The sequence below is a fragment of the Sorex fumeus genome, unplaced genomic scaffold (genome assembly GCF_029834395.1).
Source record: "Sorex fumeus unplaced genomic scaffold, SorFum_2.1 ptg000025l, whole genome shotgun sequence".
NCBI lineage: Eukaryota > Metazoa > Chordata > Mammalia > Eulipotyphla > Soricidae > Sorex > Sorex fumeus.
Genome location: NW_026606082.1, coordinates 2,668,386 through 2,686,836, shown reverse-complemented (window position 1 = coordinate 2,686,836; position 18,451 = coordinate 2,668,386). Strand labels below are relative to the sequence as shown.

General features: G+C 51.6%; 1 protein-coding gene across 3 annotated transcripts in view; it reads right to left on the bottom strand.

The window, feature by feature from the left end:
• Positions 1-10,542: 10,542 nt before the first annotated feature.
• The window catches only part of GRK3 (G protein-coupled receptor kinase 3), a 159,003-nt gene continuing 151,094 nt past the window's right edge, over positions 10,543-18,451 (bottom strand). The window contains exons 19-22 of one of the 3 annotated variants that reach the window (XM_056114452.1): positions 14,738-14,874; positions 13,512-13,547; positions 12,803-12,916; positions 10,543-10,794 (exon numbers count right to left, since the gene is read on the bottom strand). In XM_056114452.1, the coding sequence (XP_055970427.1) occupies positions 10,633-10,794; positions 12,803-12,916; positions 13,512-13,547; positions 14,738-14,874 (449 nt within the window). In that variant the 3' untranslated portion in view covers positions 10,543-10,632. The remainder of the gene's footprint in view (positions 10,795-12,802; positions 12,917-13,511; positions 13,548-14,737; positions 14,875-18,451) is intronic. The other 2 variants (XM_056114454.1, XM_056114453.1) reach the window with 2 other exon arrangements.

Sequence of the window (18,451 nt, the reverse complement as noted above, 5' to 3'; positions counted from 1 at the left end):
GGGTCTCCCAAAGAGGAATCGAAAGAGCTATGCTTGGAGTATCACGTTTCACTCAAACGAGAGAAAGAATCCGGAGTTCCAACCTCCTTCGAGGATCAAGAATCAGGGACACTGTCTCGTTTGCCAAGGCCTCGAAAATCAGATGGGCTGGACATGTAATGAGATTTGGAGATGACCACTGAACTAGAGCCGTTACTGAGTGGATTCCACGGGACGTCAAAAGACCGTGTGGCTGCCCACCTACTGGATGGTCAGACTTCTTCATCATGATCCTGAACGATCGGTTTGAGGCTCTTCGTGTTCCTAGAACGAACAGACGCCATTGGGCTACACTAGCACGCGACGGGGACAAATGGAGACGTGACTGGCGCCCGCTCGAGCAAATCCACGATTAATGGGAAGTCAAGTGATCAAGCGATCCTGAAAAAAAAAAAAGTCAGAGTCATTCCTGCTTAATGTCATTACGCTGCCATCCCCTGGGGCTGAGAGAAGGTTCAGTCCACCCCGATTTCTGCAACTGCAAGTGACACCCCTTAACGCTCCTGTTTCCCCCCACTAGGAGAAGTCTGGAGGGAGCTTCCACTTCTCCTGCAGACGGGACGCATGGAGCGAGCCCCGCGCGGGCATTTGTCTTGGCGGTGGCTGTTCCGTTCCAGGGCCAGAGGCACCCGCTCTGAGTGGCCGAGCCAAGCCCCTTCCTTGGGGAACCAAAGGTCCACTTTGGTTCTTCCCAGTTCCCTGGACCGCTGCACTGCTCAGTACTACTCAGTGCTCAGTACTCCTCCAGTACCTGAACTGCTCAGGTACCACCCTCACAGCTTTCACTTAAGGCCTTGTGCGGTGCTCCGCGTGACTGGGGAGGTGATTTGGGGGTCTAGGAATGGCTCAGGAAAGCATCCGTCCCGGCCTGCTGTGTGTAAACAGGTGGAAGGTGACAGGCCCCGGGCACCTGTTTTCTCCAAGCCCAGGGACCTCTGTCCACTTTGAAAGGTGTGTCCACTGCATCAGGTCCGAGGGCAGTGCTGATAGGCAGAAAGGACTCTTGGTGCCCAGGGCTGGGGCTGGGGGTCCTTAAACTGTTGGTGGCAACATCTCTGCTGCTGGGGCTGGAGCGATAGCACGGCGGGTAGAGCGTTTGCCTTGCATCCAGCCAGCCCGGGTTCGATCCCCAGCATCCCATAGGGTCCCCCGAGCACCGCCAGGAGTGATTCCTGAGTGCAAAGTCAGGGGTAACCCCTGTGCATTGCTGGGTGTGAACAAAAAAGAAAAAAAACAGCTTTGCTGGTGAAGACACGTTTACCTGGCCCCACCTGTTGTTTCTCACCGCCAGGGAGTTCCGCTGCCCCTCGGAGCTTGCCAAGATTTGAGGGAGGTCCGGACCCAACGCTCCACCGCTGGCTGAGCACGTGCCCAGCCTTCAGACCTGACTCCCAAGGGGAAAGAAAGGATGGGCACACAGATACACTTTCGCCACAGACTCTGGGTGAGGGGTGCAGCCTGGCTCCACAGGGGAAGCCTGCGGGGGTCCTTTGGGACAAGTCCCAGGGAAACGTCACCTCTCACATCCACCTGAGGGGCGGGGACTGCTCCTTCTCCCTGGAACTGTCCTCTCCAGTGTGGGGTCCACTAAACGGCCCTGGGATGGGGACACCTGAGGGGGACAGCTGAGTTGACCTGTAACTCAAGTGGGGCCTTCGTTTTCAGCCGCAGTCTGTGCCCCTTGGGATGCTACATCTCATCCATCATCTTCATCCATCCCACAACCGGATCCCCCAGTTCACCGTACACTAGGCGGATCACGTCCTTGTGCTTCCTGAGGGTACTATGCCTTCCCTCGTAACCCTGAACCCCGACTTCTTTCGGTCCTTCACCATGGGCCTCAGGGAGGGGTCCCTCTGGTGCCACGGTGGGTCCTGAGCCCACTGGTAACCAGCGGGTCTCCGACAGGTGTTGGTCAAGTGACCGTGTGACCATCGTGTCGGTTCCGTCAAAGCTTTTCCTGTTTCTGCCTCTGTGCAGAGGGGCCCTGAGCCTGGGCCTCTGGCCCTGGTGCAGTTCCTGGGGTTGCTGCTGTGAAGCTTCCTGGTCTGTGGGGTGCGCAGATTCCTTCCCTCTCCCACCCACTGCCAGATTTGCTAGGGGATCACAACCAGCTGTGCTCAGGGTTCACCCTTGGGGGTGGTTCTTGGGGGACCATCTGTGGTGCTGGGTGTCGGACCCAGGTTGGCCTTGTGCAAGGCAAACCCCTTTCCCCCCTGCAGTATCTCCCCGACCCCTGAGGGCCCCCCTTGCTTTCTCCATGTCCACTGGCCATTTAATTTCTCCTGGTTTTTATTTTTTTTCCCAAAGCATCCTTGGAGCTCAGCAAGAGTCACTCTGTCCAGAATGGACTGTTTCTCCCAGTTTTTCTGGACTGGAGACCCTGTCCCACCCTTCAATATGTGCTCCCTCCTATGGGTGTGCCTTCCTACTTCCCTTCCACGGGGACTCCCCTCTGGGAATCAGGGACTCTCTGCATTCCCCCTGATCACAGTGTCTGTGCCTATGGCAGGGGGTGACCCAGTCACAGCCCCTCTCAGTGGCTGCTGTATCCCTGGTACCACACCTGGGACCCACCATGGTGGCCGGAAACTGACCCGGATGGATCTTCCTCCAGCACAGGTAACTGGGATGAGTGTCCTGAAGATGAAGGGCAGAGGCTGGGCAGAGGGAAAGGTGTGGCCGGGACGAAGGCTTGGATTTCCCTTTGGCTGAGCTCCCGTGTGCCCTGGAGCCTGTTTCCCCAGCTGATGGCTGAGGTCAGCGTACCTAGTGGCCGGGCCATGACTCATGGCCATGCTGGGCACCATCCCTGCTAGCCAGATGATGGGGCACCCCCCTCACCCCTTTACCCAGTGGCCAAGACTGTGAGAAAGTCGAAGTCAACGACATGGTGCTGAGAGCCCCCCCCAGAGACCCCCCCACCCCAACACACGCCTTCTAGAACTAGTCTGGGAAGACCTGTCAGTTATGGTGACATCAATAGGGGGCATCTGAGGAAGCTTGGGAACCGCATGCGGGGCTGTGACCCCCTCCTGGGTTTTACCCGCAACACCAGCTCTGCCACCTTCACCATCTGGCACTCTCCTTCCCTGGCAGGGCCTGAACTTGGCCAGGATGACGATGTGGCAGAAGGCGTTGGTGGCACCACTGGCCTCCCGGGAGTTCCAGTCTCCGACTCTCAATGATCCTGACGAACTCTACCCATGACACACAAGGAGTTGTAGCACTTACACCCAGGGGCTCGCAACTCAGACGGGTTTCACCGCCCCCTTCCCGGTGATGTTCACCTGTGTCTGGAGACATCCTGGGCCTGCTGAGGCTGGAGGCGGGATGGTGCTGGCAGGTCTATTCATGCTGGCGCCCTCGGAGAAGGGGACAGTCTCCTCCTCCCCCGCAGTTACCTGGCTCCAAAGGTGAGGTGCTGAGCCTGAAACACTGCTGCCCCTTATTTTCCCAGCGTCCCCCAAGAAGGGGAGGGTACCGGGCCCTCCTCCTCTCTCTCCAGAGGCCAGCACGACCATCCTGTACCTTGCATTCTAGGGGACAGGATTGGGTAGCAAGGATGTGCAGGTTAAATGTGGGGTCTCAGGTTGATTCCCTGGGCTGAGAGTAAACACAGGGCGAAGGGCTGGCTCAGTGGGCCCCTGGGGACACTCTCCTAAACTGCGGGACAACAGGTGCTCCTGGTCCAGGGACAGGAAGCAGCACCCCTTCCCCTGACCCCAAGGAGCCCATCAGACAGTTCTGCCCAGGCAGTTGAGCCTGGGACCACCGCTTGCATTTCTGGCTTAAGGAGACACAACCCTTAATCCCCCCCCACACACCGGCCCCAACCCCAGATCTCCATAGTGGCAGGGACTGGACGTGAGGGTTTTCACTGCCCAGGGTTGAGGGGTGGGCGTCAAGGTCATTCTGGGAGTAAGTAAGTGGCATGGTGTAGCATCTGTACAAGCTAGAGAGGTGATGAATGTCCTGGGGTCCCAGGGACCCTCTAGGAGTTGGTCCCCCATCCCTGAGATTGCAGTCGGCTGGGCACCCCTGGGAACAGATGGCAGAGAAAGGCTGGCTGGCAAGTGTCCTTCCTTCAGACACGGTCAGAGAGGTAAAAGAGGGAGAAGAAGGTGCCTTGCCCGGGGCCAAGTCAGGTTCCAGCCCTGGCACCACATAAGGACCCTCGCCCGCCCCCCCTTCCCCAGTTAGCCAGGAGTGACGCTGAGAGCACAGAGCCAGGAGTAAGCCCTGGGCACGGCTGGCTGTGGCCCCCCAACAAAAATCCTCACAGCATGGCTTTGCACGGAAGTCAGGTTCTTGTGAAGAAGTCATCTCCTGGTGTCTTAACCAGCTCGAAAAAGAACTGGTGGGGGATGGGAGGAGCTGGAGGAAGAGCAACGGAACAGCCGTTTCGGTGCAGGTCCTTTTTTATTGAGATTTTATATAAGCAATTGATCCACAGAGGAAACCCGCCCGCGGCTCCAAAGTCCCCGTGGGAGTGGGGAAGGGGGCACGGGGCGGGCAATGCACTAGTTCCAGCGTGCACTAGCGAAATGTCCACTGAGGGGCCGGGACCCTCCACGGGCGCAGCCGCGATGAGAGGGAGAAGAAAGACTCGACGGAGAGGCGGAGTCGGTGTCCGGGACACGGCAACGGCTCAGGCTTCACTCCGGGTTGAGCAGTGCAGGGCAGGAGGGGGTGGGAGGACACTTCTTGAAGGAGGGGGCGGGACGTGGACACTCAGCCATGAAGACAGAGGGCGAGGGGGGATGGTTCCGCCACCCGTGAGAGCCCTCGAGGGGACCCACTCCATCCTGAAGGACCCAAGGGTCGGCCGGGACATAAGGCAGGCCTCTCTCCGAGTGCGTGCGTGTGCGTGTCCATCAGACCCATGCCCAGAACATTCCACAAGAGCAGGGACCAGTCCCATCCAAGCCATCCCCACAGTGGACTACTGAAACCCCGACGGTCCCGAGGACTTTCCATCCCGCTGCTGACGAACCAGGAGTGACAGCCAGATCCCAAGGCCACGTTCAGACGGATGCTAAGGGGGGTGGCACGTTCAGAGGAAAGAGCGGTGCCGTAGGGGTGGAACTCAGCGCCCCCTGCACCCAGCTCCCAGGGGGCTCCCTTGAGGTGACCCTGGAGGAGGGGAGGGCTGCCCTGACCCCCCACTTCCGCCCTCGGGTGGTGGCTTGGGAAGTGACCCCAATTTGGGGAGCACACGGAAATGTTTCCCAGACATTCTTTTCCAGGGGAGGCTGTCTCCACGGAGGGCTCCAGGGTACCTTCCAGAAGCAAGAGGCCTTTGAAGAGGTAGATGAGGGCACCAGCGGGGCAGCAGGCCCGGGCAGATGTTACCGAAGGCCCCGGCAGATGTCGCCATGTGCGTGCATGGGCCTCCCAGCCTGGCTGGAGGGTGGGCGCTGGTGGAAAAGGGGCCCGGGCTGTGAGCAGGGTGACCCCCGTGCACGGCGGCTGGGGGGCACGCCATCCCAAATTCATCCGATGAACGATGCCAAAGGCGCCATTTCTTTCAATAACGGATGATACAAATCAAAGGAAGCAGAACTGATAGGGAATGTCTTTGATGAAAACAGACTCAAGGATTCAATAAATAATATAAAATGCCTTTGTGCCAAAATAGAACTCTTGTTTTTTTATACATATATATGCGTCGTGTGTGTGTGCGCGTGTCTATGTGTGAGTGTGTGTGTGTGTGTGTGTGGTTTAACAATCTTCGTGCTACCCAGAAAAAAGCCAGATCTACTATAGTTATGACATAGAAAAATACAATTTAACAGCAGAACTTACATGGCCAGTGATTTCCTTATAAACCACATATAATATATACACCACGAAATGCAATTAACCAAGAAATTAAATTTCAACTCCTTTGTATTTTGAACAAGAGCAAGCTTAGAAATATTTTTCCCGTTTCCCTACTCTTCTGTGAAAGACATTTTCTGTTAGGACGACATAAAAAAGTGGAAGCACAGTTACCAATTTTCAAAGATGACTTACGAGATTAGGTCCAAGAGAGTTAATGCTAAGAATCCGATTTGTTTGACTCTAAAATGCAGTATCTTTGCTGGATCTTGATGAGATGCATCTGTGAACCCATGTTCTGTGGTCTCCAGAGTAAAACAATACAGAACATGGATTAATAGTCGATGCATTTCAGCTACTTTGAAAGTGAAAGGCAATTTAAAATTCGGAGTGCTGCCTTGATTGACATCGAAGACCACTGTCCGCTTAGCACCCTACCCATGGGCCTTTGGGAGCTGCGAGAGTGGGTAGTCTTGTTACCTAGCTAAAGATAAATAGTGCTCCTGTTTTTTTTTTTCCTGAGGACAAAAGCAGTCCACAGTCTATTACTTGGGGAAATCAAGGAGTCCTATTCTATAGATCAACTTTCATTGATTCTACAGCAAAAAATAAAAAGAAAAGAAAAGGAAAAAGAAAAAAGCAACTTTAAAAATGTGATCTGGATTTTAAAAAATGATCAGTGTGAATCTTTCTGAGTCATTTAAGTTTCTCCAGTCACCCCTTACGTGGGAGGGAAAATCATTATGGAGCTTTAGGAAAGAAAAAAAAAGTTTTTTTTTAAGTGAAGAAGGCCAGAAGGGGAGTTCCATGGGCTGAGTGTGTGCTTTATGCAGGTGGGAGGCCTGGGTTCAAATCCTGGCACCACCAAGTGCCCTGAGCAGAGCGGGAATTAGCCTCTGAGCACATTCGGGTGGTTTAAAATACTATGAAACAAAAATGGGAAATGGGCGTGGCTCTTCCTGAAAGCCTGGGCTGCTGATAGGAGGGCTTGCGGCAGCTCCCAAGGACTCCTACCCAGTCTGCAACTGAGCAGCAGGGCATGTGCTGCTGGTCAGCCAGGTCCCGCAGCTGTTCCTCCAAGGAGCTGTGCATGCCACAGGGGTGGCCGTGCTGGGGCCTTGCGTCCTCCAGCAGGGGGTCGGAAAGCAAGAGCCTCAAAAAAAACAGCCATGAGGCTTAATAAAGAGCACTCGGCCCTGGGGTCCGGAGGAAATCCCTCCCACAGTTCATTCAGTCACTTCCCTGGTACACATGCCCCAAGAAAAGGCGTTTTGTTTGGGGGGCCACACTCGGCAGTGTTCTGGACTTACTCCTGGCTCTGTGCTCAGGGTTCCCTCCTAGCAGAACTCAGGGGACACCTGCATGCAAGGCCAGTGCATTACCCCCCCCCCCCCCCCCCCCCCCCGCCATTCTCTTTGCCCTCGGGGTACTGCTTTTGTTTGTTTGAGAGTCACCCCCTGCGGTGCTCAGGGATCACTCCTGGCAGGCCTTGAGAGACCATACAGGGTGCCAGGGATCAAACTCAGGTCAGGCATGGGCAAGGCAAGCGCCCCACCTGCCGTCGCTCCGGCCAAGGGATGCTTTTGTACCGGCAAACTTATTCCTGTCTTCCTTTGCCCTGTTCCTCCTCCTAGTCTCCTCCCTGGGACATCCCTCCCAACTCCCAGCCACCACCTGTCGCTGTGCAGAGAGAAAGACAAAGAGAATAGATAGGGACAAGGGCAGGAGCAAATCCGGAGGGAATGGCCTACGGCCTCAGGCCTAACAAGCCTGATGGTCACAGGCATTCCCATCAGGGGAAGTCCTGGCACCTGTTTCCTTCTTGCTATGCGGAAACTTCTGGAACCTAAGAAAAAGCAAAAGAAAATGCTGAACTGAAGCGGCCCACCTGCAGATTATGAATGAGTTCAGGGGGCCAAAAAAAAAAAAAGAAGAAGAAACAGGAAAAAAAAAGAGAGAGACACACCATGTTCTTTTGGATCTAGTAAAATCTCAGCATCCTTCTGGGCAGCCAGCAGGAGCACAGCAGGAAACAGCTGCTTCTGAGAGGGCCGTGGGGCGTGTTTCAGAACTGCCCTGTTCTGGATCAGGGGGTTGCGGGGCGGGAAGACGGGCTGCCGTGCTAGGGGGGACAGGATGGACACTCGCTCTCCAAGCTCATCTGCACCATAAACCCCTTTCTCTACAGCTCTGGGCCCTGCGGCCTCAGCCAGCTGACCGAGACAGAGACAGAGACGCAGAGTCTCAGAAAGTCCTGGCGGGCCATCCAACTTCATCAGGAGTGGAAGGACAAAACCAGGTGTCCGGCGACAGGAAGGAACCCGGGCCCCGAGCGAAGAGAGGACCAGGGTTCAGGCAGAAACTGGTAACAAGCCCAGGGTTTTGCAGGAGCCAGGCCTTAACCCCCGTCACGTGGGGGTCCAGGAACCTAATGTCACCTGCTGTTGGTAGGCCTCGCTTTATTGGTTCCACGGGGGGCTGACATGGAGATCTGTGATAACATTTTATAAAAATAGTCACTTTATCGTGGAGCACTTGAAAAGATCCCCCACCGCAGAATTCTAAGGTCAGACGCAGATTTGTGCTACGTTTGGTCCGTTATAAAGGCCCAGACCTGGGAAGAGACAATATCAGGACTTGGGGGACGTCCAGGCATCTACGGACACTCCAGAGCCCTCAGGCTTCTTGGGGGGCGGGGAAGGGGGTCTTCATGTGGAAGCAGAAACACACGCTTACCACATGGCCAGGCTGCTGGCCCAGGCCCAGGGTAGCCAAACCAGACGCCCACGTGGCCAGTGACCACCCCCTCCCAGAGGCACTTGAGGCCATGTCACCCTAAATAAGATGAGGCCCAGGGGCAGGTCTCGGGGGCAGAGTCTGAAGCCAAAGGGAGAGTTTCCGATGCACATTCTTCGCTCGAAGAGACTGACCTGATGTCTGCTTCGGAGCCAAGAGGGTATTTTTCAGAGAGAGGTGAGCTGGCAGAGTTAATGCCCTGCAGCTCAGACCCTAAAGAAACCAGTCCCCTGGTCTGGGAAGCGATGGTTAGAACTTTCAGTGTCCAGCACCTGGTGGCTGGGGTCGGAGTGAGGTTGACAGCAGGGGCAACTGAGGCAGACATGACAAAAAGCTGCTACTTTTCTGTTTCTGTTTAAAAAAAAAAAAAACTTGGGGCACTGTGCTTCCTTATTAAGTCTGAAGATTATGTGGGACGAGGACCCCCAAACTCTCCCCGCCGTCCCTGTAGAAACAGCAGATCTAGAACATGAATGAAAATTTCCGTCCTCCAAGGACAATGAGAAGCGGAGGCGGGCAGTGACCGTCCACTTCTCTGTCCCAAAGTAACTCCTGAGAAATCTTTTCCGCAACCCTCTCCGCAAGTCCCCAAACACGATTTCCATTTCCAGCACTTTCTTTCCCCAAGAACACTGCGCAGGAATGCAAAGTTTTGAAGCCTGCAGAAAGCCTCAAGGCCGGGGGACGGATCATGAGGATGCCAAGGGAATGCTACTATTGGCAGCCGACTTAGAAACCGACACTCACATGGCACCAAGAATAGGACAATTGCTTGGATGCGCAAAACTACTCACCCCTCCCCCCAGTCTGATGACTTGGAGGATTTGGCTGGGCTGGGAAGCACAGTGGTTCTTACAACTCAGCATTTATTGGGGGGGGGGGGGGCGGAGCATGAAAATGGCACAAAACACAACAAGGACAAATGAACCGAGGTGAAAGGCTGCCGCAGGGTCTCCTGTTGACCCCGCCAGAGGCCGTGTGCCCTCAGCACGGACGCCGAAAGACATCCCCGGAGTCGAGAAGATCCTCTCAGGTCACCCGTGTTCACACACTCAATTTTTCCTCAGTGATATTCACTTTAAATTAACTTAACACGTAGAGAACAGGGCAGTCCTTCTCTTCCCACGCGCCTCCATCACTGATATTTCCTGAGAACGGGTGGAAGGATCTAGAAGAGCCGTGCCACTCAGCTCCTCACTGTCAAAGTCCCAGACAGACCTGGCAGCATTCACGCCCTCCCAGACGCCGGGAAGGGTTGCTCGGGCGAACCCTCCCAGGTTGCTTGTTGCCCTGGCCGGTTTCTAAGGGGTGCCAGGGACCCTGGAATTGAGACTTTCCTCCCTGATGCTGGCACAGCTCCTCTGAGCCATCCTAGTGTGCTGGGCACCCGTGGGCAGTGGGCAGCCTCTGCTGAGAACATCCTCCTTCTCCCACCCTCACCCCCCTCCACCCGGCCCAGGACCCAAGGACGTGGGTTCACTGCCCATGGTAGAACCCAGCCGACCGGACACCCAGCCACGGCTCTTTAGGGTGGATAGGATCTGGCAGGAACGGGCCACCTGTGAATCCAGAGATGGTGGATTCCATCCCAGGGAGCCGACGAGAGATCTGACACCAGATGTGAAAACTGAAGTGATAAGGACGGACCGTTTCCGGTTCGGATATACCCAAGTGCGTGTGTAGCAAAGACCAAGAACTCTTGTCTCTTCAGTAGTTGAGTGCGGCAGACACGAGGGCAGCGGCAGGAGGTGGCCAGGAGGGATGACGGGGGTGGGGGGCCCCGACCTCCTGCCTGAGGACAGTCACGGCGGCTCCCGGGAGCAGCATCTTAGGGCCCCGGGTCGCCCTGGCTGCCGAGATCCCCTGCGGTAAGTGCGTCCCACTTGCACTGGGATCCCTGACAGGGCCGCAGCCCCCGGCGTGGCCTTTCCGAGCAGAGGCCCTGTCTCACCCAGGGCCCTCCCTGTCCTGCCGTCAAAGGCCGTTGCTACTCCTGTGACAGAGAGGGGGCTTGGCCAGCTCCATGGTGCTGGGCCGGGGCTTGTTGAGGAACTTCGGGGCACGCCGCAACAGCCGCTGGGCCTCGGTATACGTTTCCGTCAGCTCCTTCTTCCACTGCACAAACTCAGGGTCGCTCTGAATGGGAAAAGACAAAGGCATGCAGCTGTGATAGCGTCACGCAGACCCGGGGGGTCCCACAGTCATGGCTGGTGTCAGTGGAGATGACCCACTCTCCAGGAACACACGTGGCACCAGCACGGAGCTCTCCAGACCCTCACGCAGTCCCACCCGGAGAAGCGCGGCCTTGAGTTTGTTTAGAAACGGGCTCTGGTGTCTGATTTTTATCATAACTCAAGGCTTTGACAGGAATGGGGAGTTCTGCCAAGGCGTCTGTCTTGGGGGGCCATGTGTGGCCATGCTCAGGGCTTCCTCCTGGCTCTGCGCTCAGAGATCACTCTGGCAAGACTTGGCGGACCATATGGGATGCCAGAGATGGAACTCCGGTCAGCCATGTGCAAGGCAAATGCCCCGTACCTGTTATTCTATCGCTCTGGCCCCATCTGCCAAGTTTTTTGAAAAGGACCTTGATATACACAACAGGGTAACAATGCCAGTGAACATGATTTTTGTGTGTCCTACAGGCTACTCTCTCTCTAGATGCACACACACACAAAACACACACACAGAGTTCAGGAATTAAATCTGGGCTACAGCACACCTCTAAAGAGAGAAACGCGTTCCCTCTGAGAGAAGTCACTATGTTTATTTGAACACACAAATCTTGACTCTCAAACACGCAGAAAGAAAACCTGGAAAACGATGCCACAAATCCAGTTATAGACCATGTAACAGGTTGTTTCACAGACTTCCTCCTGCTACTTTCTAATGTGTGTTTATTTTGTTTTTTTTTTGGCCATACCCAGCACTGCTCAAGGTTTACTCCAGGCTCTGTGCTCAAGCATCACTCCTGGCAGTGCTCTGGGGACCATATGGGGCGTCAGGAATTAAACCTGGGTCACAGCAATACCACTCCTGGGACTATATCCCAGAGAGGCAAAAATGTATAGTCGAAGTGACATCTGCACTTGTTTGTTCAATGCAGCACTCTTTACAATAGCCAGAAACTGGAAGAAACCTGAATGCCCAAGAACAGATGACTGGTTAAAGAAACTTTGGTACATCTACACAATGGAGTCCTATGTAGCTGTTAGAAAAGAGGAAGTCATGAAGTTTACATACAAGTGGTACTACATGGAAAGTATCACGCTAAGCAAAATGAGTCAGAAAGAGAGGGACCGACATAGAAAGATTGCATTCATCTGGGGGGGCATAAAGTAACAAAATAGGAGATTAAAACCCAAGAATAGCCGAGATCAGTACCAGGAATTTTGCTCCATGACTTGGAGGCCAGCCAGGCATTCTAGGGGAAAGGGCAGCTCAGATAGAGAAGGGAGCACCAAATAGAGCGTGTTGGGAGGATCCTCCCAGGATGGGAGAAGCATGCTGAAAGCAGACTATAGACCGAACATGATTGCCACTCAATGCCTCTCTTGCAAACCACAGGACCCAAAAGGAGAGAGAGAGAACAAAAGGGAATGTCCTGCCACAGAGGCAGGGTGGGATGGGGGTGGGAGGGATACTGGGATCCATGGTGGTGGGCAATGGGCACTGGTGGAGGGATGGGTATTTCATCATTGTATAATCGAAACCCAAGCACAAAAATTTGTAAGTCTACAACTGTACCTCATGGTGTTTCACTAATAAAAATTAATAAAAAAAAAGAAAAAACTGGGTCAGCTGCATATAGTGCCAGCACCTCACTCCCCGTACTACCTCTCTGGATAAGTATTTGGGGGAGTGGTGGGGGGGGGCAATATCCAGAAGTGCTCAGGGGACCAAAAGTGGTGCCAAGAGTCGAACCTGGGCTCCGGCCAGACCCATCCACGGCCAACACCTTAACCTCTGTGCTGTCTTTCTGGTCCTGCTTCTCTGAGCATAACAGTGAGTCTGCTGAAAAATTTCCCTCACTCAGTTTTCAATCTGGCAAAGCAAGGAGTAAGGCAATGTTTCATTAAGGCTGAGCAGCCATCTTTATCATTTAGCTCCCAATTCTCCTCCTGGGTGGGGAGGAAGAGCAACTTACCTCACACTGCAAGACGAATTGTTTCCCTCCTTTGATCCTCAACAAAATGCACTTTTTGTCTTTAATCTGAGTTTCTTCCACAGACAGAATCTGCTCCATTGTCAGTAAGTTTTGCTAGTCATAAAAAAGAGAATTACAGATTACTTCCCAGGAACAGTTTACCTGATTTCTTCGGCTAATCAATCACACCAAACACTACCCACTAAGTCAAAGCTCTAAAATAATAATAATAATAATAATAATAATATAGTAATTGGCATTTTTCTTTCTTTGAGGACATTCAAGAAGTGCCAGGAAATGGCCACTGAGGAACGCGTCTGAAAGTTCAGATGACAGAATCTCAAACTGCAAAGAAAGAAAGGCCCTGGAAGGCAGGCCAGGGACAGAGCTGGCCGCTGGGCACAGCCCTGGGTCAGGAATGAGGACGAACCCGTAGCTCTGCTTCCACTCTCGCGGGCATGTCCTCTCTCGTGACACCGTCGGGAGGGAACAGAAGCACCACGGATGGCTGACATGAGCAAAGGCGGGCCGCTGAGTTCGAACACAGCAACTCAGCCAGTGCACTTGGTCACGTTAGCTGGCAACTCAACGAGAGTTTGATGATCACTGAAATGATGCCATGAGTACAGGCGACATCCTCAAAGACCGGTAAGCTAGATCTATAGCATTATGGCTAGAGGTGAATGCTATAGTGGCGTGAGAACCTTACCATTTTATGTTTTTTGGGGTAAATACTCCAGGAATCCTAAATAGAAAACAACACCAGCATAAACACTCCAGTTTTCGTTTTCCTTATGTATACTTACGAATCTACCCAGACATGCCATGTAGCTTTACAAAGAGAATGCTAAAGGTTGATTATTCGGAAAACAGGACAATCTATGGCGTCTGATGGTAAACAGAGGAAGATTCTTTTTTTTTTTTATTTTCAGTTTCAAAATATCCTGAGTGAGAAACAATTTTTTTTTTCAGTGTACACGATAGCGACTTACCATTGGGCAGAATAATAACTCCACAATGTGCCAAGGCTCACTTGTCATCTAAAAATACTGCACAGGACATAAATTCTATTCTAGTCCACGGTGGTTCTAGTCTACCCGAGTTCTAATTCGGGACCTTGAAAGAATCCTAGTAATTGTAACTCAGAACCTGGCTGTATTAATTTTTAGAAGTGGCTTTTGCAGCACTATGAATAGTGAACTCTTCCTTCAAAGTTCAGTAGGAATCAGCCACAACTAGATAGAAACCCCACCAGTAGGAATCTGCCAACATTCTGAAGTGGAGGATAGAAGATTTCTATTGACAACTGTCCACACATGTCACCATGGTGCATCTTCTGAGCAGTTTGGTCCAGAGAGCACGCCCTATGTGCCTGAGATTTGGGACTGCTGTGCTCGATGAGAACAGGAACTGTGCCCACCCTGGGAGCAGAGTCCTACCTAGGTGGATCCTTCACAGTGATAAGCCTTGGGCCCCTCCAGACTCATCAAGCTGCTGGCCATTGCTCAAAGGGATGGTGGGGAGCAGAATTTTCAATGAATCTTATTAGTAGACAGTATCTGAGGGACCAACTGCAGTCATAACTTCCTGTCAGCGCAAGAACTCCATGTCCACTCCCAACAAGGTGGAGATAAAAGCAACCAGTGTCTGTTCTTGCCCAGACTGGATTTTTGGTGGGCATCCACAAGTCTTCACCCACATCTGCTTTGGACCTCACTGAACTTCACACAGTACCTTCAGATCCTACACAATCCTTCCTCAACATGGAAGTGTGAATACTAATGTTTGGAGAGACTACTGTGACTACGAGTGAAAACTGAATTGCAGAATGGAGCGGGGGAGGGGGGACTTAGTGAAACACAGCCCCAATGCTGGAATTTGCACGTGACCTTCAACACCATGGATCGGCGCTTGGAAATGCTGCCAGACACTTACACGGGACTCCGCCTCTCCTCTCCATTCAAGTCTATTTGGAAAGAGGTAAAAATAACGACGCTGCCACTGGGTCAGGAACGGGTTTCCCAGCTTCAACATGTACCCGTGCATGATACAGTCTTTCCCCATTGCATAATCTGAGGAGTGGAAAAGAAATGCTCATTAAACAGGCTCTGCGTGAGATGTCTTTTTTATCGCAGGAAAAAAGAAAAAGAGAAGACAGCATTATGCAAAAACTGAGTGGAGATCAAACATATATAACACGTTATAGAAAGAACTCTTTTCTGTTTTCATCACCCATGAACCAGAGATCCAAAGAACAAAGAACCCTCAGCTCTCCTGTACTAATGTATTAGATGGTTGTGTCTTGATACTGTGATGTGTCTGTGGTGTTTGGACGAATGAAACGTTTGTTCCCAAGCTATTCTTTGGTTATGGATAAGGAGAACTAGGGAACAGAGTAATTAGATTTGAGCTATACCCCAGGACCTTTGCCTCTATTAAGGATTGTTTAACCCATTTCCCATTTCACGACAATGGAGTAGGGATTCTCTTACCAAGCAGGTAGTAACCAAGTTCAAATTCTGTTCATCCCTCGATTTAAGATTAGATTTATCCCTCAGGTATATACTTGTGTAGAGAGACCATGGTGATTCATAGTCACGTTGTAGAATGATTCCAATTTTTTCATAATGAAGCTTTATCTCTTAAAAAAGAGCTGAACCGTGCGTGGGCTGCGAAAATGAGCCAAAAGGTCCCAGCACAGTCTTTGCATGCAGGAGGTCCGGGTTTGATTCCTGGTACTTCATGGTCCCGAAGCACTATCAAAGAATATGCTTCACCCCCCACCCCCAGCCCCAAAAGAAAATTGTTGAATCTGACTTAAACTTCAAAAAAAAAAAAAATCATGGCTTTCCCTTCTCTATCTGAGCTCCCCTGTCCCCTAGCATGTGTGGTTGGCCTCCAGGCCATGGAGTAAAATTCCTGGTACTAATCTCAGTCATTCTTGGGTGTTGGTCTCCTATTTTGTTATCTTATGTTCCCCACTCAGATAGAGAAGGGAACACCAAATAAAGGGTGTTGGGAGGATCCTCCCAGGATGGGAGAAGCATGCTGAAAGTAGACTATGGACAGAACATGATTGCCACCCATTGCCTCTTTTGCAAACCACAACACCCAATAAGAGAGAGAGAACCAAAGGGAATGCCCTGCCACAGAGGCAGTGGGGGATGGGGGGGGATGGGGGTGGGAGGGATACTGGGATCCGTGGTGGTGGGAAATGGGCACTGGTGGAGGGATGGGTATTTGATCATTGTATAACTGAAACCCAAACACAAAAATTTGTAAGTCTACAACTGTACCTCATGATGTCTCACTAATAAAAATTTTAAAAAATAAAATTAAAAAATTAAAAAAATTTATGGCATATAAGTTCTGGGATCAAAACAAAATCAGGACCATTTTTTATTCTCATACCACTTCCACTTCTCCTGCCCACCTTCTCCCCCTCCCTTGTCCCCTCCTTCCTCCCTGTTCTCCTTCATTATTCCCTTCATTTTAAATTCTTTTTTAAAATAAACTTTGATTTGGTTCATCGCTGGTTTAGAGAATGAGGCAATTTGGGGAGTACAGTTCACACATCTACTAGGTACAAGTCTCATAACATCATCCACCACCGCTCCAGATCCAGTCCACTCTCAAGATGACCCTTTCCACCTGTTTTTCCCATCCTTGCTCCCCCTTTCCTTCTGTCACCCACCCTAATTTTCAAAATCTGAGAGATTTTTGTTGTGGGGGGGAAAAAGTAAGCATCAAGTGGCTTGTTTTGCTTTCATTACGGCTTTGCGAATCAGGCTAAAATCATCCATTCCCTCCCTCCCTCCCTTCTCCACTCAACAACAAATAAGGGAAAGACCAGGCTCTGGGTGTTGGGTACCACGTGCACTCTAGGTGATCTGGAGTGAATAAAGATGAGTTTCCTCATGTTCGGGGAACTCGCAATCTCATGGGACACCCAGACAAAGCAGTAGGCCATGCCTCTGCCCTGTCACAGTGGACGATAGGAGGGAAAAGACGAAAGGAGGGCCTGGGTGAGGGTGAGATTCCTGGAGGTGCCATTTTTACATCTACGCGATGCTAAAGGGGACTTAAAGTCTAAATCTTGCCTTCAAAAAGGAAAAAGCTCCAGGTGCATATGCTGCCCGAGCCTGTGTGCTGCTTGCACCCGCGTGGCTCAGCACAGGTGGTGCCTGAGCACATGTGTCACCTGCATCCCCCCTCTTGAGATGTGGACTTTCATGCTTCCCCATCTAACGCTGGGATGTGTGTAGGGGTTCTCTCCGCCCTTGGAGAAGCCTGCGTTCTCCCTAGAGCACATAACTGTCTCTCTTACTTTCCACTCTTTCCCACTTTCTCTTCCTCCTTCCATTCAAAAATCCTCCAAATAAAATCTGTAGGGGCTGGAGCTATAGCACAGCGGTAGGGCGTTTGCCTTGCATGCAGCCAACACGGGCCGACCCGAGTTCGATTCCTCCGCCCCTCTCGGAGAGCCCGGCAAGCTACCGAGAGTATCTCGCCCGCACGGCAGAGCCTGGCAAGCTCCCCGTGACGTATTTGATATGCCAGACACAGTAACAACAAAGTCTCCAATGGAGACGTTACTGGGCCCGCTCGAGCAAATTGATGAACAACGGGAGGAGCGTGACCGTGACTTCACAAAAAAAAAAAAGAAAGAAAAAAAGAAAAAAGCTCTAGATATTGCAGCCTAGACAATATTGTCCTACAGAGGTAATGCTGCGATTGCCAACCAAGATGGAGTTATGCCCACGTTAATAACTTACCTATAAAGTTAAGCTATTCTAATTGCGAAGGCCTCCTCCCCTCCTGCAAGACTTAGCTTTGCTTAGAATCAGCAGAGCCATTTTGGAAAAGCACAGCTCTTGTTTGACTTGTGTCAAATAAAATCTTGTACTGCAGAGCTCATTGCTCTGGGTGGTCTTTCCGTACACCGGACCCTAACACTAATGACAACTTTAATGAAAAGGATTCACATGAACAAAGTCATTGATCGACATCTATCTCAAGTGATATATATCGAATTGGTATATAAAATATATATCAAATTGATACTTATGTGGCTACATATGTATCTATATATATAATTATATATATATAATTTCCTTGGTCCAATTTGTAAAGATTCAGGTAGTATCATGGCTGTCTCTTGATCAAATACAAATACATCATTTCGTGTGTGAGACTAATGTGAACAAAGCCAGTTTCCGAACCATTTCCATGGTATATCTCTAAAGGAGAGCCCAGAAACCAAGCCTGTTCCCCCGAGTGCAGAAGGGAGCACACGGAATATTATTCTAGTCCCTTCTGACTCCTGGGGCTGTGCTTAGCGGCCTGGGGGGCACGTCCTCTCTTCCAGGATCCTGGCCACCCTCCTCAGTAGATGAGAAATGCTCCTGGATCCCCTCGATGAGACTGATGGAGCCAGCACCAACATGCTCCCAACCAAAGCAGCAATTTCACAAATGTGTTATGTATGTAAACACAGGTGACCTCAGTGGTCTATGTCGAAATTCTTTCTGGTCACTGCTGGATAATATGAACCTTGGGGAAAAAATGTTTTTGCTTCGAGGTAAAACAAAATGACATCCTAATCATTCATCACATTTGAATGCACAAAAATTCCTAAGATTTGGATAA